The 27,461-nt window shown below is 38.6% G+C and overlaps 1 protein-coding gene across 1 annotated transcript; it reads right to left on the bottom strand.

The window, feature by feature from the left end:
• On the bottom strand, nt 1-25,641 carry zfyve16 (zinc finger, FYVE domain containing 16). Its single transcript, XM_048181273.1, is given in 19 exon segments — nt 1-387; nt 3,181-3,357; nt 3,429-3,534; nt 4,436-4,598; nt 4,699-4,779; nt 6,045-6,195; nt 6,285-6,389; nt 7,725-7,807; nt 7,935-8,159; nt 9,645-9,800; nt 9,901-10,023; nt 11,632-11,845; nt 11,930-12,069; nt 12,465-12,641; nt 19,689-19,785; nt 21,622-21,839; nt 21,842-23,557; nt 24,539-24,652; nt 25,481-25,641. Coding segments are annotated over 18 exon segments (4,161 nt in total). The 5' UTR covers nt 24,609-24,652; nt 25,481-25,641; the 3' UTR covers nt 1-228.
• Between the last annotated feature and the right edge of the window lie 1,820 nt (nt 25,642-27,461).

Genomic DNA, 27,461 nt, shown 5'->3' with positions numbered 1-27,461 from the left:
ACAGTTCTCACAATTTTATTTTCGTTGCTGATCCAAGACCTCTGCTTTATTCTAAAGGATCGCCAATATAGTTCCACTTCAGTGAAGTGCTTTTTAATCTCCTTTAAAATGCATCAAACTCTCCATACCTTGTCAGAATTCAGACACGGATTTTCTAAGCATCTGCGGTTACGATCGTGAAGGTCCCACTGGCTGCCTGTGATTGGAAAGTTTATAAGTCACCAGTGTTCAAATGCTCAGTGAAATGTAGAAGAAAAACTCCATGTCCATGGCCTGATGGGGGACACAGGAGCTTCCTCCATGGATGACTGGAATTAGGGCCCCGTCCAGATCGTTCATATACTTCTGAGGCAGGAGGCGGCCACCAGAGCCAGCCTGGTACTCTACCTACAAAAACACAACAATGAGTGGATTTCAAATGCATCTTATGTATAGAGGGTATGCATGTGACGTCACCATTGGCCGGAGTGACTGCAGTTACGCCCACTGAGTGGCAAAAAGTCTGAGTAACCAATGGCAGCACTGTTTTTCAGCGTGAATGCTGCGAAAAACACACAAAACGCATCTAAAACGGAAAAGAGCTGTGTGATTGACCGTACAGAGAGATTTGACAAGAAATCGACGGGAAAGTGATGTCAATGCATACCCTCTATATCAGGGGTTCTCAACTTTTTGCAAGCTGGGCCCCCCCCAAAGCTGGTTCATTGCAGTTGGGGCCCCAGTGCCTCAGATTTCATTAGATAGAATATAAGCCGTATGCAGGGTTTCATAATTACCGAGGTCAGAAAATTAAGTTTGCTTGGGGGATACGGGGACATGCTCCCCCTAGAAAATTTAGATTTCCTTAGTGTACATATGTGCATTTTTAAGACGTTTTAAGGCCAGCAATAGCTTTAAAACCATGTCAACAAATACATGCATGCACAGTTGAGACAGCTTTAATCGCATGTTTGGTAATTTCATGACTTAACTTACAACAGAACACTGACAGTCATTGCTCTTAGTTTCTTTTACGCTTTATTTAAGCTATAATAAAGTAATTATGCAGCGCGCACCGGCGCATTTGCGCATGCAATTCTTCAGTGCGCACCACGAGCACAGTATAACGGGTGATTGAACAGTCATGTTAATTTTTTAGTTTTACCGACATAGCCTGACAGCATCTCTTCTGACCGCAGTTCACTGTTGTTCAACTGCCTCGTCGTCACCTGCATCTTTTCCGCGCTCGTTTGACTTGAGCCTGGCGCTGAGGTGACGTCGGAATGCGCGTCTGAAAAGTGTCCCGTTTGTTGTGGTCGTAAAAGAGACAGTTCTATATAAACGCAGTGTTTTACTTGGCAATGTTTTAAAAACAGATTTTTATTTTTGGTATTTTATATGCTCTGTTGGTGGTTTGTGGAGTAACATCAAAAATATATATACATAAAACTAAATACGACCACACGTTTTATAAGTTTGCAGCCTCTGAAACTTCCGTCCATCATAAAAATTAATTCAGATGGTTCGATTTTCTGCATTTTTCGCATCCGCAGCAAATATTTTGAGGGGTGTTTTTGACAATTGAAAGCCACCAAATGACGAATATGAAAAAAACGAATACGACAGTTTCGGACTCAGTCAGGGTGCAAGGACCTTAAACTTTTGAGGCTTGCGCAGCTTCTCGAGGAGAAATCAAACAAATGAGCGCCGTTTATGAGTATATGAGCGCAGCACACACAAATAAACTAAATTGACATACTGCAGTTAAATTTCAAAATGTGGTGTTTTTATATTTATAACATTTGAATACAGTTCAGCAACATACATCACACGACCTGACGACCAAGAGAGCTGACAATTGACCGTCACTTAATTTACCATCACCTCGCGATTGAAAATGTGACACTGATATGACAGTTCAACAAACAAGTTAATAATATCAAGTCACTTACATTTTAGACGAAATAATGACTGTTTTGGTCTATTTTAGCAGCAAAAATAGATCAGATGAATCCAAACAAAGATCACAATATAGCGCATCTCACAGCAACACTCAATTGTGTTTTGAATGATTCAGTGTTTTGAAAAAATCATTTGAGTCAAAGATTCAATGACCCATTCACAAACATCTGTCTCATTCTTGATGAATCGGCCATTTGAACGAATCGTGAATGAACGACTCAATGACTCGCTTAATAAAACCGCTTATCACTGCATTTGCGCTCACCATCGACAAACCAATCAAATTTGTTCAAAACTTTTTTTTTTAAATCAGTCCAAACACATTTTAATTTTTATTCAGGAGTTATGTATATACAAAACTATAACTTTTTATGACAGTAGTTTGCAAAATTTTTCAGGTTTTTTTTCCTCCCATCCTGTAGCCTACTCACGCCCCCCCTGCTCTATATAATCTACATACTACAGTGTCTTGAGAGTAACTAATGAAGGATCGATGCCAGTAACAAACCATTATATCCAAAAAGCAGCAGTGAAAAACATTTCATGTCACCTTATACTGGCCCTCAGACTTAAAACTCTGTATCAAAAGCTCAAGCCTCAAGATTCATTTAAGTGAACCGTTTTTTTCAGGCGGTTTCAATGAACTGGGTTAAATTCACTGATTCAATGATGAACCAAGAGCTTTAATACAAACACTGATCAACAATGTTTACAGAATTTAAATTTGTCAACCATACTTGCTTGATGCGTGAGAACCAATGAGGTTCATTCTCACGCATCAAACAAGTATGGTTGAGCTGTATGTTCGCTGATCAACGTTTATATGTGAATAAAAGCCTAAATTAAATCTGTTCATCATATAAAGTGATCGTGTCTCTTCAGTGGACTTTCATTTCATTCATATGGATTTCTCTCACGATTTATTTATGAACATTTTGAACCGTTTCAGTTAGTTAAGAACTTTATTAATCCCACAAGGGGCAATTCAAGTAGGGTAGTAGCATCATATAGCAGACACAAAACATAGACGGTACAAAGAATACAAAGTCTTGAGTGAAATAGACTTTCAATGGAGGGACAGAAATGTCTGTCTGAACTATCAATTTTTGGCTGAACTATTAATTTAAAGGTTTTCTTTTGTTCAAAACAGCCAGTGCAATTTCCGTCTTACATTACAAAATGAGTTTCAGAGTTGTTTCATCAACACTCCTGTGCAATTTAGTGCCGAAAATGATTTACCATGTCTGAGTCGGTGGAGACTCGGAGTGCGATAGAGTTGAATCCATTTGCCATGAGCACAGAGAGGTGCGGGCAGAGGGCAGCGCAGCTGGCGGTAGCAATCTCTCTCTGAAACTGAGCTGATGATGTGAGGATGGCAGATAGGGAGATGTCTGAAGACTTCAGCAGATAGAAGACCTGATGGGAGAGACAGGACATGAGCCAGAGATGACAACAAGGAACTTGTGTGGGGGTCATGCAGTACACACCTCAGTACACCTGATGGTTCGGCCATCCATCTCAAACTCAGAGTCCTGCTGGATCTTAACGCTGGACACCCCCTCCAGAGACTTGCCATCCACTGGACTGGTGACTCTGCAAACATACAAAACATGTTATACTTTCTTAGGGGAATAATTTTTGACCTGACACAGCATCTTAACCACTGAAGGAAGCTGAAGGAATGCATTTTAAATAATGCCCAATTAATTAATGCAGTGCACACTTTCAAGGTCACTTGCAGCAGCAGCCAAACCGATCAATAGTGCTTTATCACTCAGGTTATTCAGTACAGTATTGGCATACCATGCATCCATAAGAAAGCATTTGATAAGAACATGCACTACTGGTCAAATGTTTGTCAAGGAACATTTTTGATTATTATCAATGTTGAAAACAGTTTTTGCTGCTTAACATTTTGGTGGAAACTGTCATACACTAAAATACTTTTATTCAGCAAGGACGCATTAAATTGTTTAAAAAATAACAGTCAAGACATTTAAAATGTTACAAAAGACTTCTATTTCTATTTGCATTTCTATGTAAATGCTCTTTTGAATTTTCTATTCATCAAATCCTGAAAAAAATGTATCACTGTTTCCACAAAAATTTCAAGCATCAAAAACATTGATGATGATAATAATAAGATAGCATAGAATAACCATTATTAATAGAGCAATAATAATAATTGATAATAATTGAGCATCAAATCATCATATTAGAATGATTTCTGAAGGATCATGTGACACTGAAGACTGGAGTAATGATGCTGAAAATTCAGCTTTGATCACAGAAATAAATTACATTTGAAAATATATTAAAACAGAAAAGTTATTTTAAATTGTAATAATATTTCACAATATTACTGTTTTTACTGTATTTTTGATCAAATAAATGAAGCATTGGTGAGCAGAAGATACTTTTTTTAAAAAAACATTAAAATCTTAATTATTCTAAATTTTTGATAGTGTAAATATGTATGATAAATCATTGGTACCCAGTATTGACAGGTGCGATCCATTCGACCCAGCGTACATTCACATTTTCCCGTGTCTCTTCTGAATCCGCCTTTCCACAGGGTATCTGGAAGTCGCTCTGGTCCCTGAGGGCCTGTCGCAAACCCTCCATGGTCTCCGGAGGGATCTGCACCATTAACCCATCTAAAGATGAAAAGGGACAGCGTGATGATACAGCTCTGCTTTTTGTAAGTAATAATCAGTCATAGTGTTCAACAAAAACTGACTTGTATAAAAGCATTACCCTCCACAATGCTAGATTTGGCAATGAATCCTGATGAGGCTTTCAGAGCACCGTTAAAAACCACAAAACTAGCTCCAGTCACTGTAAAAGAAAGACACTTAACAACTGCTGATATCAGATAACAAATACAATACAACTTAAAGGGTGTTTTCCCACTAGAACTTTTAGAATAGATATTACAATGTATTATTGTTACAATGCATTATAAGGTTCATTACAAGACATAATGCATTAAAAATGCTTTACTTTACTAAGTCTTTATATATAATGGATTATAAAAGTGTTACCAAACATTTTAATCCATTTAATAGAAAACACAACGTTATTAAAGGTGCCCTCGAATTAAAAATTGAATTTATCTTGGCATAGTTAAATAACAAGAGCTCAGTACATGGAAATGACATACATTGAGTCTCAAACTCCATTGTTTCCTCCTTCTTATATAAATCTCATTTGTTTAAAAGACCTCTGAAGAACAGTCGAATCTCAACATAACACAGACTGCTACGTAACAGTCGGGGTGTATGCCCCCAATATTTGCATATGCCAGCCCATGTTCCCAACATTATGAAAGGCATTAGACAAGGGTAGAACGTCTGGATGTGCACAGCTGAATCATCAGACTACGTAAGCAAGCAATAACAATAGCGAAAAATGGCAGATGGAGCGATAATAACTGACATGATCCATGATATCATGATATTTTTAGTGATATTTGTAAACTGTCTTTCTAAATGTTTCGTTAGCATGTTGCTAATGTACTGTTAAATGTGGTTAAAGTTACCATCGTTTCTTACTGTATTCACGGAGACAAGAGCCGTCACTATTTTCATTTTTAAACACTTGCAGTCTGTATAATTCATAAACACAACTTCATTCTTTATAAGTCTCTCCAACAGTATAGCATTAGCCATTAGCCACGGATCACAGCCTCAAATTCATTCAGAATCAAATGTAAACAACATAACAGTATACAATACTCACATAATCCGACGCATGCATGCCGCATGCATGACAAACACTTTGTAAAGATCCATTTGAGGGTTATATTAGCTGTGTGAACTTTGTTTATGCACTGTTTAAGGCAAGCGCGAGCTCCGGGGGTGGAGAGCACGAGAATTAAAGGGGCAGCAACATAAATCGGCTCATATTTAATAATGCCCCAAAATAGGCAGTTAAAAAAATTAATAAAAAAAAAAAATCTATGGGGTATTTTGAGCTGAAACTTCACAGACACATTCAGGGGACACCTTAGACTTATATTACATCTTGTAAAAAAACGTTCGATGGCACCTTTAAATATTTTTTGCTATATCGCCCAGCTCTAGCAACACCGCTTGACAAACCTCTCCTGGTTTTTCCTGGTATACTATTGGCTTGCGTCCGGTAGCTACCGTCGTCGTTCTGCATGCAGACCAAGTGAGAATCGGCCTCTGTGCTGAAACAGGCACCGAAACTGATCACATGCTCATTGGAGGAGTTCACCACCTTCAGCATCTGCAACAGCCAGAATAAAACAAAACATTAAATGACAACAACACAATAACAACAGCCTGACTGCTGCACAACTCAAATATAACTCTGACCTCATTAAACCTGGACTTGGGAATCTCGATGTAGCTGTTTCCCAGCTCCATGTGTACTCGCAGACTTTCCACCACAGGTAAACTGTATTGGTAGTTCCTCAGATCCTGTGTTAGAATCAGCAAAACACAACAATAAAGGTGGATACATAGATTTTGGGGATACAAGGCCTATAGTTAACACTTGACAACACTTGGCCTCTCTCTTACGACAACAGTCAAATCAAAAACCAATAGGAGCACAGAGCCTGATGACAAGATTAGTGTGACACAACAAACTACTTCTTGCTCAACACACATCATCTAAGTTTTTTTCCAATATTCTTTTCAAGACAAGCCATGATCAAAATTAATGCTAGAGATTGTTTTTTGTTTGCTAGCCACCATTTCAATCCCGTATGTAAATGCAGACATTAATGGCAACTGAGATCCTACAGTGTGACATGGCTGATAAGGGGGATCATGTTTGTACAGTCTGACAAGCAACAACCGTAAAGGACTATTATTTATCGTGCACCTGGTCTATGTTTACCTTCAGACTAAAATGGATTTGCAAAGTAGAATCACCAGAAATAAGCCAATTCTGATGCAAACTAAACTTAATTTGCAGACACAGCCCACGTTCTTCCATGACTGTGTCCAGGAAAGTGGCTGTAAGCATACTTGAAAACACTATAGTTAGAATGGAGACCAAAGAAGCTGTAATTCTCAGAAATCAAGAGTGGCTCAGAGCTGAAGTACACTTTGAGAGGCGACAGTCTTGAGCGCTCTCTAATCTCCTTCATTAACTGTCCTGAGCTGAACCTGAGACTCGGGTTAGAAAGGTGGAAAAATAGCTTCACCAAAATACCATATTTGATTCCTGCCCTTTGAAATAATTTAAAAACTTTCAGGGGCAAATCATTCACAAATTAGAAAATTTTAATTAAAACTTTTAATTAAAAATGTAGATACTGAGTATAAGGCTATAACCAAATATTCTGGTATTAAATACCTATGATGCACACTCAGCTGCACACCATTAAACCATGTAAAAATTAAAGCTATAAACATGAAAACACGTCTTTTTATAGACATACACTACAGTTTAAAACTTTGGGGTGAGTTTTTTTTATTACTTTAATACTTTTATTCAGCAAGGAAGCATTAAATTGATCTAAAGTCATAGTAAAGACATTTGTAATGTTACAAAAGACATATTTCAAATAAATGCTGTTCTTTTTGTATTTTCATCAGAGAATCCTGATAAAAAAGTATCACAGTTTCCTCAAAAATATGAAGCAGCAATACTGTTTTCAACTTAATAGTAAGAAATGTTTCTTGAGCAGCAAATCAGCATATTAGAATATTTTTCTTAAAAATCATGTGACATTGAAGACTGGAGTAATGATGCTGAAAATTACTTCCAGGACAGACAAGTGAGAATTTAATGTGAACACGTACTGTGAGCAGATTCATGATGGTGTGTCCTGTCTCTTTAAAAACTGAGTCACGGAAACGCACGCTCACCAATGGGCAGGGATACACTGTAAAAATAAACAACAGATCACATGACTGGAGGGGTGGAGCTATGATCTAATATTATAATATATTTTGATAGCAATAATGTTTTAATAACAACAATATTTTCTTGGGTGTTCTTATGGGGCTCACCATTGTATTGTGCCCCTAGAGCGAGCAGCAGTCGGAGAGGAAACACTTTAGCCCAGGGCACCTCTAGCTTCTGAATCAAAACACCACAGAGGAACGGGACCTGCGGCAATGCAAGACCATCCAGAGGCTGAAAGGTTGGAGTGAAGAACAGGACGCAACCGTGGTCTTTACTGCCCAGGAAACTGTCAGTGAACGTCACATTGCCAAGGTGATCAATGAACTTCCCTGTGGTGGGAAAAGAAAAGAAAAACACCATATAAGCCACATAAATGTCACTTATTTACATCCTGAATGTTTTGAGTTTTGGTTAAATGGACAAAACATCATGCAACAAAATGAAACATCAGAATTAAATATTTTTGATGGTATAAATCTATTTTGTATGGAAGCTTGTTTCCGCCATGAAATAAAAAATAAAAAAGGTAATTGTGACTTTTTCTCTCACAATTCTGATTCTGACTTTTTCTTGCAATTGTGAGTTTATATCTCACAATTCTGACTTTTTAGTTATAAAGTTAGAAGTTATAAAGTCAGATTTATGTGTGTAATAATGTCAGGATTGCATGATATATTAGAGCTAAAAAGAGAGTTTATCACTCCAATAATCAGAAAAAACTGTCAGCAGCCAGATAAAAATACATTTTCACCATGCTTTAGGATACATGAACAAACCCCTCTCTAAAAACCTTCAGAATGTAGAATAAAACTGTAAAGTTTGGTGTATGTAAGTGCTGATTTCTGAATGCATGGCTTTTAAAGATACGCATTGGAATCAAAATATACAAATAAACACTTAAATGTGTGTTTCGGATGTTTTCTTTCCACTAATCTGTTAACAACATGTTATGAAAAGCCAAATAGCCCAAAATGGTAAAAACAAAAACAATTTTTGTGTCTTGCCTTAAAGGGTTAGTTCACCCAAAAATGAAAATTCTGTCATTTATTACTTGCCCTCATGCCGTTCCACACTCGTAAGACCTTCGTTAATCTTCGGAACACAAATTAAGGTATTTTAGTTGAAATCTGATGGCTCCAAGAGGCCTCCATAGGGAGCAATGACATTTCCTCTCTCAAGATCCATAAAGGTACTAAAAACATATTTAAACCAGTTCATGTGAGTACAGTGGTTCAATATTAATATTATAAAGCGACGAGAATATTTTTGGTGCGCCAAAAAAAACAAAATAATGACTTATTTAGTGATGGTCCATTTTAAACCACAGCTTCAGGAAGATTCGGAGCATTATGAATCAGTGTATCGAATCATGATTCAGATCGCGTGTCAAACTGCCAACGGCTGAAATCACGTGACTTTGGTGCTCCGAACAGCAGATTCGATACACTGATTCATTTATGCTCCGATGCTTCCTGTGTTTTGAAATCGGCCATCACTATATAAGTCATTATTTTGTTTTTTTTGGCGCACCAAAAATATTCTCGTATCTTTATAATATTAATATTGAACCACTGTATTCACATGAACTGATTTAAATATGTTTTTAGTACATTAATGGATCTTGAGAGAGGAAATGTCATTGCTTCCTATGCAGGCCTCACTGAGCCATCGGATTTCAACTAAAATATCTTAATTTGTGTTCAGAAGATGAATGAAGGTCTTACGGGTGTGGAACGGCATCAGGGTGAGTAATAAATGACAGAATTTTCATTTTTGGGTGAACTAACCCTTTAAAAGAGTTTTGGGTGACATACCTTTCTGTGCATCCTGGTATATAATAACATACAGGTTGAATACGTCTCTAGGCAGGCTGTTTTCCTCTGGGAAACACTCGATTATAAACACCAGCTCCTTCTGGCCAACTCCCTGAAGACCATTAGAGCTCAGACACCAGCACCTCTTCTCACAATCTACAACACAAACAGAGAGAGCGCAAGCAATGATGTTTATCAAATGAATAAGTTTAACATGATCACATACTTCAAGTCAAGTTCAGACATCGTAACATACATGTGACGATCTTGACGTTCACCAGTAAATTGGCATTGAGCACGAAGGTCAGAGGTTGTGGGCCTCCCTCCTCCAACAGCAGCAATATTTGGCAAGCAGCAGGACGCTCCTCAACTAATAAATCTAAAATGAAAATTACACATTACAGAAAAAACAGCTTCACATCATAAAGAGTTCACTCTGAATTCTCACATTTGACTGTTGTGATGTCACAAAATAACCAAAATGGCAGTAGCTTCAGTTAAAGGCAGCTACACATTTTACACATATATGGCATTTTATATTAAAGACACAATATGTAGTTTTTCGCCGCCAGAGGTCTCTTATTTAAAACAAAGGCGTAGCTTGATGACGTCACTGAATCATGGGAGATGCTGTCTTCAAGTCTACAGCCGGTGGAAAAGAATCAGACGGGACTCGGGCAGAAATCATCTTCATGGATAAGCTAATGTATTAAAGATTTATTAACATTACTGTAGCATGAAGCAGGGTATGACTGAAAGCCGTTGGAGCAGAACGAGGCCGCTGGAGCAATTGCTAATGAGAGACGAGCGTGACACATGGCTCAAGAGCAGAGGAGCTTTTATTAAGCCGCAGTCGCCGCTTCCGCTTCTTCTGGTCAAGCGTATGTGGGGTAAAGCAGCGCTGTTTATCATATTAGATACATTTGTGTGTTGAAAGTTGTTATAGTGCAACTCTGTGTTCGCTCGGCGGCTATTATGAGATACTTGTTGCACACTGCAGTAAGCTAGATCAATATTAGGCATAGTAAAACATGGTACTTGCAGTAAATCAAGAAAATTTGATTCTGGTAGAAGCCTTTAAAAGTCCTTCCTAGTGTTGCCAAAAATATTGATATTTCAATATGTATCGATACTGAAATATCTGAAACGTTCCAATACTCCTTTTCTGCAGTATCGATACATTAATACTAGCTGTGCGTTCTCACTTTATCTTCAATTGACATACACCCGCCTCCTGTCACTCACTCGTCTCATTTGCTCCGGATTAATAGTGCTTGTATTGCGCATTACTTTAGTCAATTGAGCAGGTTTCGTGCTCACAGCCTAACACCAAAAGCGCGTGCATCACTGATCTTATATAAGTGGGGCTCTCATAAAGCCGCCTTTCAAACAGCTCACAAATACAAAAATTGCAATTAAGTGGTCAAATACATACAAAATTATGTCACAATGCCAGTTTTGCTGAGTATTCAGGTAAATACAGTAAGTTCAATAGTTAGACGCAAGACGTAAATAGTTAAAAAGAAGTAAATAGTAAAAAATAGTAAATAGAAAAAAAACGCATGTTGTGTAACAGTACATTGGATCAATGCATAAGCTCTTAAAGTGACAGCAGCCTAATAAACCATGCTACTGTCTGTCATGTTAATCAAACTCATTGACCGAATATCTCGTAACTTTAATTGTAAGCATTAATCTGTATTTCAATTTTTACAACTTGTTTTTTGCTATTTGTTTATTTGATCTCATTTTATTACTTACTGTTTACTTTGTAAATGTAGTTCAATGATTTAAATTAAGCCTCTCTGTGCTGTGTGTAAGCTATTACAATAAAATGACCCAAATTATCAAACAATTATGAGATTATAACAAATTATCTGTATGGCGGTATTTATGGCAGTTTTCCCCATGGTACTGAATATCAATATTTTTCAAGGTATCATATCAAAGTTGGAAATTCCAGTATCGTGACAACACTAGTCCTTACCCCCATCTTCCTCCTCTCCTGTGGTAATGAGCAGTGGAGGCAGACCCTCGTCATCCTCCGGCACCAGACTGACCGCTCTCTGCACGCAGCTGCCCACCCCACAAAGCAGGCCGTAGTCCCATGGTCCTCTGATGGGCGGGCGGCTCAACTCGGCAGCACTGTCCGAACTGCCTCCGGCACTCTCGTCACACTCGGCAGGAATTGTACCGTCAAGCTGAAAGGCAGCAAATCAATTAATGACTTCAGTTGTCATTATCAATTATCTCTAGCATCAGTTCAGAGGATTTCGGCGTCTCACCACCGGTGGGTCTGGCGTTACGGGGCTCGACTCCTGAGAGGATCTTCGGGTCTGTACGGAGAGTTTGGTGGTGTCGGCTACCTCGCCGTTCGGCAGGATACCATCAGCAAACCACACGTGCTTCTGCTCACGTGGAAAACCTACAAGAACAAAAACAGAAACACAAACGACAGTGCCATTAGGATCAGGCTTCAAACATGATCCTTTAGAAATAATTCTAATATGCTGATTTGGTGCTCAAGAAATGTATGCAATATGTTTGTGGAAACATGTTTTCAGGATTCTGTATAGAAAAACATTTGAAATAGAAATGTTTTGTAATATTTAAATCTCATTTTTGGTCAATTTGATGCATCCTTGCTGAATAAATTGTACTTCACTAATGAAGCTAACCTAGTCTTGCACTCTACATGAGCATGCAATTTGGGGCACAGCCAGTCTTTCATTCAAGAATTAATTATAGTAAGTGGAAGTCACTGTTTTTATAGCCATAAGAGCTATAACTCAGCATCCTTGCTCAGAGTGCAGTGCGTACCGTCATTACCGGGGTGTTTGAGGACAGACACGGGGACCATGACGGTGGGTGGGGGAGAGTTGAGGGTGCCGGCAGCACGGGCCTGCTGCATGGGTGGTATGGTGGAGCAGTACTCTGATGGGATGTTGGGATTGGGACTGGGCCCAGTGGGGCTCATCATTCTCTCATGGGCTTGAGCTGCACACAGACAAACAAAATCAGCCATTCCTGAATCAGGTGTCTTTTCAGTTCAGTGAATGAAAGGTCATGCTGGGAGAGAGAATGACTGAGAGAAAGGAAAAGTGGATATTGTGAATGATCCGCTATAACATAATCAGTTATTAATATTTCGTTGGTTCTCTCTTTTTTTTGCATGTGTTCATATTTTCTTTGTATGACAGCCTGGCCGAAAATTATGCACAATTTGTCATGTTTCATTGTGTCACAAATAAAACAATCGACTCCAAGCATAGCTTTATTTAATATTTAAATAAAGAGTGAAGATGTCAATATTCCTAGGTTGATCATCTCTTTTGGCCACTACTATATTCAGTGGTTGAAGTGGAAATATAAAAGTGCCGGTACTCCCGATGCTCAGTTCAAAACGCGTTCCTGAAGAAGGAAGGGCCAGGTGGGCCACCGTACATGCAACATGTCAGAAGTGCAGGAAAACTGGCAGTACGCTAAAGGTAAAAATACTGCGTACTGGCACGTACCTGCCCATTTTAAGCACTGACTATACTTCATAAAACAGAAGTCAATGTAACAGTTCATTTTCGAACATGAAAATTCAGTCATCATTTACTCAACCTAAAGTTTTATTATGTTTATTTCCCCTGTTGAACACAAAAGGAGAAATTAAGCACAAAAAATGCAACCGAACAGTTCTAAAGAACGGTTCCAGTTATATTTCCACTTGATCTTGGTTCAGCATGGCACGATCACAAACAGTTCTCGGCCCAGAATTCCAGTTGGCTAACCATGCTTAACTGTGCTGGAAGAATGCGTGTAGTGACGTCGCCACTCAGGATTGGTCACTTGTCTGTTTCTCTGATCAGCTGCTCTGCAGCTTGCCAAGCACTCTATTTGCACTTAGTAAACACAAGTTAATAATGCAATATAAAGAAATATTTGATCATCCTCCATAATGCACTCGCTGTTTACATCTCATACCATCTGTAAACTCTTGCATTACCAAGGCAATGACTGATGCATTTGTATTGCATTCAAAAGAATGTAATCAGCTGTGCAGTGGAAGATGAAACCATATCTATACCGGCTGGGACGGAATGGGAATGGTTTGGCTCAATGGTGGAAAAGTGGCTTATGTATTTGTGTGAGGAACAGTCCAGAAGAGGGCGGAGCTTTAACAGCTCGCGCTTCGGTTGCTCAACAACAACAAAGCTGGAGAATCTCACGCAGCCAAAATGAGGATTGTCAGTAACGGTGTTCAGCCTTACATTGTTCAAACCGGAGTCGACACTGATGGAGAGACTCAGGAAGAAGTTACAACTTTTAGGACGTTTCTGAATGGTTAGTGGATAAATTTATGTAGTTGCTGTGGAGTTGATTCAACTCATCCACTAGCATGTGCCGTCATGTTCATCTTTTGTGTTGAATTGACCCTCGTTTGTGAAGCAGTCCGGCGTAAAATGACGGCATGTCATCAACACTCTACTACAACAACTCTTCCTCTTCTCTAAAGCAGCCCAACATGGCCTCATCCCCTTTGTTACATGTTCCCGGGGGCAGGGTTTATGTAAATTTTAGGGTTAGTTGGTCGATAACCCAGGAGGAAGCTCATTGTAGTCCCTACAAGGAGTTTGCTGTAGTCCTTAAAAAGCGATTTCTGTAAAGAAAATATCTTCCTTTGCATTGAACTTTGAGCGTCGTAACTTTGCAGATGTTGTTTATGCTCAAACAGCAACATTACACACTAACTAAAGTTAAAAAAGTGGAATCATAATCAAAGACCCCTTTTAATATAGCACACTGTCAAGTATGAACTACTTTTATAAAGCTTGACAACCCTTGGTTTATATGCTTTCATTTTATGGAAAAAAGCAGCATCAACATTACAATCCACAAAAGACTGTCATATGGCTTTGAAACAACATGAGTAAATGATGACAGAATTTACATTTTGGGGTGAACTGCTCCTTTAAATGCACTGAAAGACCAGTTCATATATCAAATATAGTTATATACAGTACCGTTCAAAAGTTTAGGGTCTGTTAGATTTTGTTTTTTTTAAAGAAATGAATTTCATTCAGCAAGGATGCATTAAGTTGATCAAAGGTGACAGTAAAGACATTTATAATGTTACAAAAGATTTCAATTTCAAATAAATGCTGTTCTTTTGAACTTTCTATTCATCAGAGAATCCTGAAAAAAAAAATGGTTTCCACAAAAATATGAAGCAGCACAACTTTTTAAACATCGATAATTATCAGAAATGTTTCTTGATAATCAAATCAGCATATTAGAATGATTTCTGAAGGATCATGTGACACTGAAGACTGGAGTAATGATGCTGAAAATTCAGCTTTGATCACAGGAATAAATTACATTTCACTATATATTATTTGAAATTGTAATAATATTTCAAAACATTGCTTTTTTATTGTATGTTTGATCAAATAATTGCAGACTTGGTAAACAAAAGAGACTTCTTTTAAAAACATCATAAAAGATTCCAAACTTTTGAACGTTAATATATATATATATATACACTGTACAATAAGGTTTAAAATAATTTAAAATGTTATTTTACACCAGCTAAAAATTGTTGACCTGTGGTAAACCAAGTTATAATCAAAGTCCAAAGTACAGACCTTGTTCAGCTGAGTCACAATCTAATAAATCCAAAACATCAAGTGTTTACAACACCACGGGCTTGGCGTCTTTACCCGAGAGCATTGAGCATCAATCACAGCAAGTTGTTATTAAAGTGACGGGCAACGAGCCACCAAACCGAACTCAAGAAACAGGACGTCCAGTGCAGACCACAGCCCAGTGTGCTGACATCCTCTCCAACCATGAGTCAGTGCATTACGTTGATTAAGGCTCATAGATGCTCATCGACCTGATTACACTGGCACTGCCTGTGACACTCACAAACATGTCAGCTAGAAGCACAAACGCCAAAATATGCTGGCTCATGGCGAAAACGGCTACGACGACAAGACAGATGGGAACCGTGAAGCCAAGAAACAGCAGGACGGAATGTCCTTGAGTATTTGGAAATTCACACTGGAGCAACTAAAGATGCTGCAAAAAAGTTAAAAACTTAAAAGAGTTAACAAAATAAAGCCACTGATTGATCAAATGCAGAATCAGTTCACTGATATCCTAAGCTTACCTCATCCCAATTTAACTCCACCCCAAATTCTCTTCCAGGTTAATCACGGGTTGCATGTTAGTGTCCCAGGACGGCGTTAGCGTGCACCGAGCGAAAGAGGAAGTGTCCATCTTGCCGATAAGCGAGAGAGAGTCCGCGAGTGACTGAGATAGAGGGCGCATCCTTGAGCCTCTCTCATCCCGGATGGGGCGCAGCTCACTTCCGCAACCTCACACTGAGCTCTCGTCTGTCCTGGACCAGGATCCAGCCCTGAGAATATCACTGGCTCCGAGTGCAAGCTCAGTCCGTCACACACACGCACGAGGTCGTATTAAATGGCTGCCCTGGGCTGAGAGTGGTGACAAACCCTCCTTTCCTGAAATGTGTGCTGTGCTGAAGACAAGATGTGTGTGTGTGTGTGTGTGTGTGTGTGTGTATGTGTCTAACTCGATTCCTCAACCAGGAGAGTGAATGAGAGAGAGAGTGTCACGTATACTGCACCAGGTGGGTCCTGTACACACACACACACAAACACACACTCAAGGACATGCACCAGTGCCCTGGCTCCACCCAGCCCTGCACCAAACCCTGAGAGAGCTGGCTGGCGACTGACGCTCTGTGATGAATGTCCTTTTTAATGTGCAAATGGACCGCACGCTCGGCCACACACCGTGTGCCAACCTCTTTTTATAGACCAACCAGGATGAAAAAAAAACATAAAGCCTTGATCTTCTCCATTAAATCAGTCCTTGAAAAATAAAAGAGCTTCAGATGTTTTGCCCACAAAAAAAGTTTGCCACAAATTAAAATGCAAGTGCTCCATGAGCCAGTGTTGTTATTGTCACCTAAAACTAGTAACTAATAAGCTGAAATAAAAAAAGAATACAAATAATATAGCTGCGAGCTGCAATTATTGGGGTACAAGTGCTTTAAGGCCTTTAAGCACATACGTAAAAAAGTATTACGTTTTAATAAGCAAGCCTGTAACCATGTTGGTCATACATGGAAAAGGCCATTTACAGCCAATATACCATAAGAAATATAAGTTTTTTAAAGCTTTTTTTTAACATGATTGAGCTAAAAACCAAGGACTAGTTCACCGAAGTTGGTTTTCAAAATAATCTCCAATATTTAGCAAACAATTCGATGGACAGCGGCTGTCCTAGAGGCAAAGTTGTTCAGAATGAGGAGTTCTACCATGTGTATGAATGTCGTGGTCATATGCTAAAAATCGTGTGATACACAATCCTTTAAGGCAGGAACACACCAAGCCAACGGTCGGCCATCGGGCACTTTTTGTTCGTTGGCCGGCTAAGTTTTCTCAGTGTGTTCCGCACCGTCTGCTGGTTGGTCTTCGTCTGCTTTTTTCGGCCGATTTGACATGGAATTGGCGTCGGAGCTCGTCGGTCCGTCGGGCCATCTGATCATTCTGATTGGCTGTTCAGCTACTGCCACCTGCTGGTACAGAAAGGCATTTCATCGTACGCAGGCGCAGAACGGACGTGCTACTTGGCCGTCGGCTGTCGGTTTGGTGTGTCATGGCAACTTTGGACCTAGACGCTGCCGACGTGAGTCAACCCCACAGTCTGCTTTCGTCGCCACTAGTTCGTCGGCATCGGCTTGGTGTGTTCCTGCCTTTACGCACATGAAAAATGTGAAGGCGCCCCCCGGTGGCTGATTTCTTTCGAATTTCTCACAGGCCTCTAGAGCCATGAGACAAACAGGCCCTAGTGAGTTCATTCCGATCAGCCTCCATTAACCTTGTCTGATAGTTGTTCAAACTTCATTGGCCGATGGCGGCCATGTTTTTTGAGATGCGTCAGTGTCCTCATAGATAGTAATGGCACCTCAGACAAAGATGCTGCATGCCTATTTTCAAGTCAATTGGATGGGTTTTTTTGCCATTGTAGCGCCACCAAATGGCCAGTCACCGAGTCTTTTTTCTCGCGACCACAGAATGAGCTCTTACATAGCTGAGTTTGGTGAAAATATCTCATCCCGTTCTCAAGTTATAGCCATTATAGTAAAAGTGGCTCCACCCACTTCTAATGTTTTGGCGGCCCTTGGGGACCGTGAATCAAAACCAACTTTTTTTGATAATTATTGCAATCAGACTCCAGAGAGTGAGTACTATCAGCCCTCAAAGTTTCAAGTCTCTACGACTCTTACGGTTTGGTCTGCCTGATCACTTTTAGGGGAGAATGCTGATCCTTTACATTACAACTAAGAAAATCAATGTCACCTATCATTTAATTGAACTTTTTTGCATTTGCATAACTTTTGCATTAAAAGTATGAAAAAGCATTAAAGTATAGATATAAAAGTGTAGTTATAAATTAAATGGGGAATTCACTGCTGACAAGATGGGCTTTTAAGAGACTGCATAACTAGAGAAAATGCCATTCCCTTTTTGACAAAAACTTTAACACCCATTTGTCAGACTTGCTGACAAACAAACAGGTATATCTGTGTGCAGATCACACAGAGAAAGAATGTGACATTGTAATAATGCAGACCTGGTTGAAAACCGGCAAACTTATCCTTTAAGTGAAGTTTTTTATAGATTACATGAAAACTGCCTGTTGTCTACCTTTGACGATCAGCAAAATTTTACCCTTTTCACAACATCTGACCAACATCTAAAGCGATTAACTGCAGTTTGTTTTTCCTCATGTGCAAAACAAATGAAATGTGTGTAGAATTAAAAAAACTTCTAGCTATAATGAAAACTATATAAGTGCCCACACTAATAGAGCACGCTTCAGTGATGCATTTTGAACAATCAGAGTGCAAATTAAAGGGATAATTCACCCAAAAATGAAAATTATCCCATGATTTACTCACCTTCAAGCCATCCTAGGTGTATATAGAGTAACCCTGACGTGATGTATGTCGTAGGATGTAGGAGTATCATAAGTCTCTCGTGGTTCAAACAAATAGGGCTTTGCAACAAACTGAAGCTAAAAGTGTTTTAGATAAAAAAATGTTTTAGACTTCTAATTTAAGACCGGTGTTTTGTTTTGCTCTATCCCCTGTGCTTCCACATTCGTCAATACGTCATGCGTCGGATCAGAGGTTACTCGTCCGCCGCAAATCGATGCATACATCCGTCTGCCGAAAGCTAGTTAATATAGTTAATTAAATTTTAAATATTTTTTAAATATAAAAATATTTTTCTTACAAAAACCCATCGCTTCGCTTTAGAAGGCCTTTATTAACCCCCTGGAGCCGTATGGATTATTTTTATGATGGATGGATGGATGCATTTTTTTTTGGCTTCAAAATGTGGCCCCCCTTCACAACCATTAAACAGCTTGGAAGAACCAAGAGATTTTTAAATATATCTCCGATTGTGTGCATCTGAAAGAAGATAGTCATATACACCTAGGATGGCCTGAGGGTGAGTAAATCCTGGGATCATTTTCATTTTTGGGTGAACTATCCCTTTAAAAGCAGGCAGAATATTCAAGCTGTCAATGTTTTTCTCATTCAACACTACAAAAGTACAAATCATTTCTTTGTGTTATCCTTACAGTTGTGGTATAGACTCCACTGTTCTCTCAGAGTTTGAACTTTTATAAAACTTTACGGTTACAGTTATCATTCTTGATGTGAACTGGCCATTAGAGTTTCTGTCTGTACAGAACAAAAATGCTACTGATTATTTCACAGTAATAATGTCCACAAAAGCACTAATTTTATCAACCTAATTTGTGTGGTTCATATAATGCCCCATTTCTACACTCACACGAACTACTGCCACAGATTGTCTGACCTTTAATGTTTGGGTGTTATTATGGTGGATGTTTTAAAGGCAGAGTGCAGTGCATCCACTTAAATATTGAATATTGCAGTAGATTCTATTAAGACAGACAGGCAGCATATTAAAGTGGTTAAGCACTCACCTCTCTGAATGGTAACATGGCAGATGACACAAACCCTGGCCTCTTTGTCCAGATATTTCAGTCTGCATTTACGGTTGCAGCAGCCTGCACAGTACACCTGCAAAACAGACAACATTATTCACTCAAATGCTGGGTAAACGCAGTACTTCATCAAGCATAAACCTGGAGAAAACTCTCTGGTGTCCTTTAGCCCATTTTATTTATTGCCCCAATATGTCTTGAAAACAGCAACTCTGTGCAGCATTTCAAGCGGTAAACTATATCAGTGCTAAAAATACATCCCGCTGACCCGGCAAATCTGCCTCTATATTTAGCACCTCCAGAGGAGAATAAACCCTCCACTGACGTAATGAAAACAAAAGAGACCACACACCAATAAATAAAATGAGTACTTTTGCTGTCTAAGGCAGAGGACTACAGGTTTTAGGCTTTCCTGTGGTTATAAATAGACAAGAACACAATGGCAGGATTGTGTCACAGACCTTTGCTCAAAATCAAGGCAGCTGACTGCATGTTAATTCATCGATTCACACTGCGGTTATTTGCCTTTCACCTCTAAAAGTCAGAACACACTCAACAACTACATTAAGTTACAAAGTCACTTTCAGAACTGAAGCAAACACATTACTGAGCCACTAAGTAAGTTCATTTATGCAAAATAAACTCTGACAGGATGAAAGGGGTTTTCGTTTGCAATAATGACCGTCTGACTGTACATAACTTGCTTATTATGTGGATACTCACACCATAAATAATAAATGAACATGAAATATTAATTTGAGATTAAACTATTTTGTTATTTGAGAGGAAAGAGCGCAGAGTAATATTGGAGACTAGGAAGCGCTTCTCTGGGACAATGGTCAATTAGACAGTTTAAAACAAGATCATTTAAAAAAAAAAATCATTAAATAAATAAACAACTGTTCAAAAGTTTGCGGCCAGTAAGATTTTTTTTTTTATGTTTTTAAAAGAAGTCTCTTCTGCTCACCAAGGCTGAATTTATTTGATCAAAAACACAGTAAAAACAGTAATACTGTGAAATTTTATTGTAATTTAAAATAAATGATTTCTTTTGTGATATACTTTAAAATGTAATTTATTTCCGTGATGCAAAGCTGAATTTTCAGCATCATTACTCCAGTCTTCAGTGTCACATGATCCTTCAGAAATGATTCTAATAGGCTGATTTGTTCCTCAAGAAAAATTTCTGATTATTATCAATGTCGAAAATAGTTGTGCTGCTTCATATTTTTGCAGAAACCATGATACAATTTTTTTTTTCAATAGAAAGTTAAAAAAAAAAAATAAAAAATTATAAATGTCTTTACTGTCACTTTGATCAATTTAATGCATCCTTGCTGAATAAAAGTATTAATTTCTAAAATCTTACTGATCCCAAACTTGTGAATGCTTGTGTGTATCACAGACTGTATAAAACAATGGATGTAGTGTCCATGACATCTGGTTTCTGAAGAGCATTTTTGAAGTGGGCGGAGCCAGCCGTCACCATCTTGGCAGCACGTCACCGGATAACCGGAAATGGGCAAAGAGGCGGGACGTTGGTGGAGTTGAGACAGCAGACAAACAGCTAGTAGGACAATCCACCTGTCACTCAAGTGGCCACACCCATAATTATGCAGAACTTTAAGGCTTAATATAATTAATATAATATAAAACGGGTGAGTTATAAAAAAAATTCACCCCCACTCACAGTTGTCATGAAGGGCAAAATTACCTATATAGACCAAAACCACAATTTATACCAGGCTGTAGAAATATTTTTTTCTGCTGTAAAGTTGGGCATTTTAAAATGGAGGTCTATGGGATTGACTCTAGCGGCCAGTCAATGAATTTCCGTGATGGATTCAAGGAAGGTTGCCGCTCGGTGTGCATACATATATTTTGCTGACCAACTGAGAGATAACAAACTTACCTTTCCACATGCTCTGCAATGGTGTCTCCTCTTAGTAAAGGTAAATTTTTGCATACAATTCATGCAGTTAGGGGCCTCAGAGTCAGGGACCCAAGGTGGCTGCTTTGATCCCAAACCCTCGGCCTCGTGATCTGCCGGATCAACAGATGACTCCCTGTCCTCCAGAGTCTCTCCTGGGTATGGTGGAGGCTCTGAGAGCTCATCATGGCCATAACTGGCTCATATTGCTGATAAGGAGGTGGTTCACAGTTGTTTTCATCTCGGTTGGGCGAAACTTGCGAGCCATTCTCCACATCGGCTTCAGCATGGCTGCTTCTGTGTCTTTCTGATGGAGGCCGTACAGTTTGGTTGGACAGCTGCTTTGGTCTCGCCCCGCCGTAATTTGTCTCTTGGTTGGGGGAGCTAGCTGACTGAATCTCAACAGGGCTGGTGGTGTTTTCATGGCTAATTGTTTGCGTGGGGTCTGTTCTCAGCGGGCTGCTGTCCTGAGATGAGGAAGAAACGTTTGAACCCTCGCTCTCCTCCAGATATTGAAGTGAGCCATCGCTCTCAGGAGAGGCAAACGTCTCTACTTTACAGCTCTGCAATTCCTCATCTAAAAAGCCATCACCTTCGACATTTCCGTTAAATTCTGAAAAACCATCGTCTGTGAATTTTTCCGCACCCGTGTCAGAGTCGATTTTCACACCCTGACCCATAAGAAAGGCATCTAGCTCCTCATCCGTGACCATCATCACAGTCTGGTCACTTTCAGGAAGGTAATCATTGGCGATACCGAACTCATAGGAATAATTTGGGCTCTCCGAATAGGGTGGAGACGGGTTGCTTTCACACAAATCTCTACAGGTTAGTTTGTCTGTAGGCGAAAAGGTGCGCTTAAAGTTTCTTTCAGGGTAATGGCCCGAGACAGCAGATGCCCTTTCAGGGTTCGACATGATCTGGACTAGTTCAGGTTCATCTTCAGGTGAGGAATCAGGCCTACTGGAGGAGAATGGAGTTACAGGCTCTTCCAACGGAAGAATTAACTCTTCAGCCTCTTGAATTGCTGAATTTATTTCCAGTTCAGCCTCATCTTTGGTTTCTATCACTGCTGCCTTTTGAGGGTCTAAAGATGCCACGAGGGATCCACACATGGATACGGCCATCGGCAAACAAGACAGAGAAGATTCCTTCTCCGAGGAGGGACTTCCAGCTACATCCTCTGGATCTTCAGACAGCTGTGCATCTTTTGAATCAGGCTGGAGCGATACAGCCTGCTCATCTGAAATATCTTCATCTGTAGCACTAGGAACTGAATTACTAACATCTTCCTCATTCATTGGATTGCATGGAGAATTGTTTTGCTCACTGAAGCTTGATTCTTCAGGACAAGAACTTTCAGTCTGTTTGCATTCCAAAGATGTGATGCTAGTTGATCCATGAGGATCACTAAAGGCCGGTATTATGACATCCAGAAGACTGAAGGAGTTAGAGTTAATCTCAGAGTCATGCTTTGGTAATTCTTCTGGGCAAGATACTACAGGACTGTCAAAGTCCACTAGCAGCTCCTCATTAGTTTCCTTCTCAGGAACATCCAGCTCTTTGAAGTCTTCCTGACTACTGGCTTGCTGGAGGTTTGCAGAACCCGTATCGTTCACCAGATCACACACAGGCTTCAGTGACCGGTCCGGACATGGCGGAGCCGAACCTTTGATACCTCTGCTATCGACGGAGGACAGGAGGTCCACACCTGTGAGTGGGCGTTCATTTGAATATGAATCTTTTTGGTTTAAGGTAATACTTTGTGATGTAAGTCCATAGTGCAGGGCGTTGACATCTGGGAGTGTTTGTGAGACCTCTGGTACGAAGCTTTGAATGTCCAAATGGTGACCAGAGACTAGCGTTGAGTCGGGACAAGGAGGGCTTGCAAATGTGGCGGGCTTGTTCTCAAGCTCCTCTGAAAACAAAGTGAAACATCAAATTAATTTATAATATAGGTAACATGATAACATCAACCTTAAAATAACCAAAAGATATTTATTGATATCATAAAACTAACATAACTTTTTAAGTGCTAGCAGGACATTTGACACACCTTTTTTATTTCCATTTTTCCCTATCACATATTTTAGTAATCATCACTAATTAGGTATCAATCGAAAGCTTGAACACTCAAAATTCGTCCTGTGAAAACCATATTGAAATTAGACATCGCCTTACAATGGAAATGGTACTTTAAATCATTTTAGCGGGCTCGTCCCCCTAGTGGGAGGTGATTTCAACTTAAAATTTAGAACACAACTTGGTTAAACATATGGCTTTGATTTTCTAGCAATTTTAGAGACCAATTAATTTAATAGCCATAAGATCAGACAGCATATGCTGTCTGATCTTATGGTTATTAAATTAATTCTTAGATTGTTCTTCAGTTTCTTATGCTCATTAAGGCATTTATTTGCATTTATTTGATCAAAAATACAGTAATACTATCAAATATAATTTAAAATAACTGATTCCTATTTAAATATATTGTAAAATGTAATTTATTCCTGTGATCAAAGCTGAATTTTCAGCATCATTACTCCAGTCTTCAGTGTCACATGATCCTTCAGAAATCATTCTAATGTGCTGATTTGCTGCTCAAGAAACATTTCTGATTATTAATAATGTTGAAATCAGTTGTGCGGCTTCATATTTTTATCATAAAACCATTATACATTTTTTTCATGGTTCTTTGATGAATAAAAAGTCCAAAAGGACAATATTTATTTAAAACAGAATTTCATAAATGTAGTATGTGTGTATATACAGCTTGAAGACAGTGGTCATTTAAATTTACATTATTTAACCCAAAATGTATTGTTGTGCCCTCACCAATTGAGAAGTGCAAAATGAATATTTCTAACACAATAATATCAGTAAAGCAAATGTTTCAAACCTGCATTAAGTTCAAAGTCATCCAAAAGCTTGTCCAGGTCGCACACAGCAGCCTTAAAATAACTGTCCATCCTAGGACGGGGTACGATACACCTCACTTACCCCTGCAGAGAAACTGGGGCAGTTGGGACAGAAACACAAGTTAAAAATCATACTTTTTTTCCCCCAAATGTACTTCTTATGGAGAATCTGAATAGGTAGTTACAGACACTAGAAACAAATAGACAAGCCGTCCTTAAATACAAATAAGAGGACAAATATCTAAGATGAATTAAGCATAATGAACAAAACCAAATGTTGCAGAATATTTTCAACATTTGCATTGACAATAACTCTTTCAGATGTTTTGATTTACTGTGAAGTGAAAAATGGAAGTGATTTCACCAGGTCTGCGTTGCAAATCACAGACTTGACAAACAGATTGTAAACAATATATTATAAACAAGTAATTATAAATACAAAAAAAACAATATATTGAATTAATACACAGAGAATATGGTAACTGTCCATGATTCATCAACGATATCAACGTTTCGAAAGGGCTGTCAATTATTCATCTAAATCAATAGGATAACGTTCACTTTGTGCTTTTTAGACTTATTATTTGGTTTAATAATAATAATAATAGGAGATAAAGGGTCAATAAATACCCATATGAATGTCATTTACCTGCCCACTGCACTTTGCTGTCAAAAACTATGAAAGCGGCATTCAAACTGCTTTAACACACAATAATAAAACGTTTTTAAAATCTAGTTACCCTAAAACAGCAAAAACAAGCCGTAATTAATTATTTTCATAAAGTTATAGTATCTGTTCAATTATCATTAGCAATCTGCTAACTAGCTCCTAGCTGTTAGCGTCTAATCAAACATAAACAAAAAACACACCCCAGTTAACTTGAATATTATTTTTTATGATATCATTCCGCTTCATTGGGTACCTTAATATGTGTCATTGTTCAGCCGTCTTCGTTTTTTTGCTGTATTCAGATGAAATGTTAGTGTATTTCACTGTTAGCAGCTCGCTAATATTTTCTTGTTCCTCACAGTAAATTCCTTGCGCGAGCGACCATTTCCACCCGGCGCGAGACTCAATGTTTAAAGGGGACGCGCACAATTTTTTTTTTCCTGAAGTATTGTATTTTAGTACAGTTTGTTAATTTTGTAAGCCTTTACTGTTTCAGTAACAGTATAATGTATAATACTGTGGAAATTCCCTTCACTGAATAACAAAAGGTAATTGCGACTTTTTATCTTACAATTCTGTTTTTTGGTCACAATTGCGAGTTTATATCTCATATTTTGACTTTTTCTAACAATTCTGTCAAAAAAAACCCAATCAGAATTTCAAGATATATACTCAGAATATAATATAATATAACATAATATAATATAATATACATATAAGCAGAACAAAAATAGGCCCAAAAATCGTTCCTTTGAAGATTAAAGGAACACTCCACTTTTTTGAAAATAGGCTCATTTTCCAACTCCCCTAGAGTTAAACAGTTGAGTTTTACCTTTTTAAAATCCATTCAGCCAATCTGCGGGTCTGGCGGTACCACTTTTAGCATAGCTTAGCATAGTTCATTGAATCTGATTAGACCATTAGCATTTCGCTCAAAAATATAAGTAAAATATAAATATTTTTCCCATTTAAAACTTGACTCTTCTGTAGTTACATCATGTACTAAGACCAACAGAAATTGAAAAGTTGCGATTTTTAGGCTGATATGGCTAGGAACTATACTCTCATTCTGGTGTAATAATCAAGGAAGTTTGCTGCCGTACCATGGGTGATATTATGATATTATGCAGCGCCTCTCACAAATGTCTCCATGGTTGCAAGGCACGCTCGCTGTGCAAGTAGGGGGTCACAGGTGGTGCGTAAAATCATTGCGCCTGCTGAACCAATGGTAATCAAGTTCCTTGATTATTACGCCGGAATGAGAGTATATTTCCTAGCCATATCGACCTAGAAAATCACAATCACAACTTTTCATTTTCCATTGGTCTTAGTACACGATGTAACTACAGAAGAGTCAAGTTTTAAATAGGAAAAATATTGAAACTCTTTGGTCATTTTTGAGCAAGATGCTAACGGTCTAATCAGATTCAATGAACTATGCTAAGCTATGCTAAAAGTGGTACCGCCAGACCCGCAGATCAGCTGAATGGATTTGAAAACGGTAAAACTCAACTGTTTAACTCAAGGGGAGCTGGAAAATGAGCCTATTTTCAAAAAAGTGGAGTGTTCCTTTAAGGTTAACCAAACAGTTGATGGACCCCATTGACTTCCATAGTATGAAAAAAAAATACTTTGGAAGTCAATGGGGTCCAATGACTGTTTGGTTTCCGACATTCTTCAAAATATTCTTTTATGTTCAGCAGAAGAAAGAAATTCATACAGGTTTGGGACAACTTGAGGGTGAGGAAATGATGACAATTTTTATTTATAAGTGAACTGTCCCTTTAAGATTCTTCAGCTGTTTTTCAGGGAAAGCTTTTCTAATTCATAATTAATTATTGCCATGAGAAGGTGGGGTGGACCATAAAAGACATACTACTTTGCAAATGTTGTGAAGCTTAATAACAGTTTGTGTTTTAACAGCAAAACACAATGAAAGGATGTTGGCAATCTTTATTACTAATCATATTTCAAATGTATTTTAAGCTACTCCCCTTCACATCTTCAACTGAGAAATATCTTGTTGCAAAATAGTTTTGTTTTCACCTGTACAACACTACATCCTTGTTTCAAAACAGGTATTGAGCTCATTGGCATTAATTCTTCCTCTATATGCTTCTTTAGTTCCTCAATTTACTGAATAACAAGTGCTTTCTGCGTATTGACTGAAAGTCATTGTCTCTTTGGTTTCCCATGTTTTTTCAGATGATGTTTGGAAATGAATCACAGTGATA

This window comes from Megalobrama amblycephala, linkage group LG2, assembly GCF_018812025.1.
Source record: "Megalobrama amblycephala isolate DHTTF-2021 linkage group LG2, ASM1881202v1, whole genome shotgun sequence".
Taxonomy (NCBI): domain Eukaryota; kingdom Metazoa; phylum Chordata; class Actinopteri; order Cypriniformes; family Xenocyprididae; genus Megalobrama; species Megalobrama amblycephala.
This window is presented reverse-complemented; position numbering and strand designations above follow the sequence as displayed.